The following is a 2,250-nucleotide window of genomic DNA, read 5'->3' as shown; positions in this document are numbered from 1 at the left end:
ATGTGGCTAAATTAAAGTGGTAGACCTTTTGAGGGGAGTAGGGAAAGGGATTGGGTTTGTTGGGTTTACTGTAGCCAGCCATGTAATCTTTTCTTTCCAGATTCAGAAATCTTGTAATATACGAAAACCAGAATTGTCTGAAATTTGTTCTGACGTTACTGCTTCATCATTTTTCTCTCCTTCTTCATTTTCTTCTCTCTCTTACTCTTAATTTTCATCCCCACATCGTCACTTCTGTCATTAAAACCTCTATTTCTCTCTCTTCTGAAACATTCAAAATCTCATTACATTACCCCTTTTTTCCCTTCACACAATCACCAAATCTCTGCATTTTTCATCAACCTGATGACTTCCTTCCCCTTACGGTCATGGGAAACACAGAAATTCAAGCATTCCCACCAAAAAAAAAGTTCCCCAAAAACACAAAAACAGAGATAAAACTTAGAAGAGAACTGATGATTTCCACCTTTACATCTTTACAAGTTACTATTTTTATTCAAAAAATTTTGAAGAAAAGAAAAAAAAAAATCATGGGTTGAAGATGAAATTCCCACATTTGCATTTCCAGCTTATAGGCTTGTAATTCGAGGTCTCATCTTCACTAGATAAAGCAACATCATGTTTTGAATTAACAGAGAAATGGCTGCTTCTGCTTGTTCTTTTTTTCCTTTGATTTTGATGTGATAAATCATGTAATGCCACTGGTACTTGAACTGCTTCACAATGTCCGCCACATTCCCTACATCTCCTCCTACAGCTTGGTGGCCTTGACCCTATTTGATTCCTCATCATCATCCCCGCCTTCTCCTCCGCTGCCGCCGTCTCCGGCGACTCGCTTCGTCCCGTTGTCAATGACCCCTGAATTCCTCTGCCTGCAATATCCCAACAATCCCATCAAAAGAGAGAACTTTTACAACAATCTCGACTCTTTATAACAAAATGAAACGAATGACTTACCTTCAACAATGGATGTGACATGAATGAGAATGGAAACAGAGAGGAATAGCAAAGAAATTGAGACATGTTTGATTCTGTGCCAATTTTGAAAGCTGCCCATCTTTTCAGTTCTTTTTCAGTGAAATTAGAAGAAAAAAAGGGGGGGAATGGGTTTTAAAGGTTAAAGGATGAAAAGAAGAAGAAGGAGAAGAAGTGTTTAAATAAGAAGAGAGAAAGGAAGGGAAAAGAATTTTGGTGACAGAGAAAAATGAAGAAAAAACTGAATCCTGAAAAGAAATTTGCAAGTGTACCAAATGAAAAGAAGAGTATCAGAGATTGAGTGCCCACTCTATAATTTCAAATTGACCCATCATTTTTTAACTTTTTAACTTCTTTCTTCAGTGTGTATAATTCACTTTTTATGACGGATGGAAGGTAAAAATCAAGGGTAGTACAAGCAATAATCCAAAGAAGAAAAGGGAAGGACATCAGCCTCGTTTGATGAGCCAACGTTCTGTTCTTTTTATACAAGAAAGAAAAGGAACTGTGTGTACTGATCAATTACAGAAGGGTAAAAATAACTTTTTTTTACATTTTTTTGGAGAATGGTGAAGATTGAAGAATAATATATATATATCTCAAATCTCCAGCTGGGTTTTCTCAATGCCTTTTCATTTTCTTTCATTTTGTCTCCTTTTTTTTTTTCCCAATGGATAGAATCTTGGGCAGGTCTATTTCCACACGCCAAATTATTTGGTCCCTTTTTCTTTCATTTTGTGAAAACTGTTTGAGTTTGAGATATATCTATTTTTGTAAATTATGAATTATTGTTGAGGATTATTATAGAGGAATCATTGGGGTTGGGATGGATTTTTTCTTCTTTTTGAAGGCTCTGGATATGACTTAGTTTGGCTGCTTTTAAAAGGGACTTCTTTGTAATGGCCAACATTTTCTTCTTCTTTCCATTGTTGATTGTTAATCAATGATCATTATTCACTTTCTGAAACCTTGTTTTTAAGATTTGAATCCCTGTTGTTTGCAGTTGTTTATTTCTTTTTTCGGTTTTATTAGTTAAGATAAGAATAGCTCAACCGATGTACGAGAAAGTTATTGGTTACGAGGCCTATGATTTGAATTCTTCCATCCCAAACTTAATCTACCAAGTCTATGATTAAGCATAGCGTAGCTTAATCTCTATTGCTTGTTATTATTTGTTCTTTTTTTGCTACTTGGTAAATGAGAAGAGGCTTTATTAGTCAAAGTGAGTATATGCGGCAGTGTTATTGACTATCGGGTTTATGGTTCAAATCCTTC

General features: G+C 35.4%; 1 protein-coding gene across 1 annotated transcript; it reads right to left on the bottom strand.

The window, feature by feature from the left end:
• Positions 1–423: 423 nt before the first annotated feature.
• On the bottom strand, positions 424–1,329 carry LOC120076688 (EPIDERMAL PATTERNING FACTOR-like protein 2). The gene is made up of 2 exons (XM_039030586.2): positions 958–1,329; positions 424–872 (listed from the first exon to the last, which is right to left on the bottom strand). Exons 1-2 carry the CDS (start codon positions 1,055–1,057, stop codon positions 529–531), a joined length of 444 nt encoding a protein of 147 aa, XP_038886514.1. The 5' UTR covers positions 1,058–1,329; the 3' UTR covers positions 424–528.
• Positions 1,330–2,250: the final 921 nt, after the last annotated feature.

The sequence above is a fragment of the Benincasa hispida genome, chromosome 4, assembly GCF_027475165.1.
Source record: "Benincasa hispida cultivar pf3 chromosome 4, pf3_genome.v1.1, whole genome shotgun sequence".
Lineage (NCBI taxonomy): Eukaryota > Viridiplantae > Streptophyta > Magnoliopsida > Cucurbitales > Cucurbitaceae > Benincasa > Benincasa hispida.
The sequence above is the reverse complement of the archived record's forward strand: the minus strand, read 5'-3'. Positions and strand labels throughout refer to the sequence as shown.

Coding starts and splice junctions, on each gene's coding strand:
- LOC120076688 (XM_039030586.2), bottom strand. CDS start 1,057: ATGGGCAGCTTTCAAAATTGGCACAGAATCAAACATGTCTCAATTTCT. Junction 873..957: donor TGTCACATCCATTGTTGAAG/GTAAGTCATTCG, acceptor GGGATATTGCAG/GCAGAGGAATTCAGGGGTCA.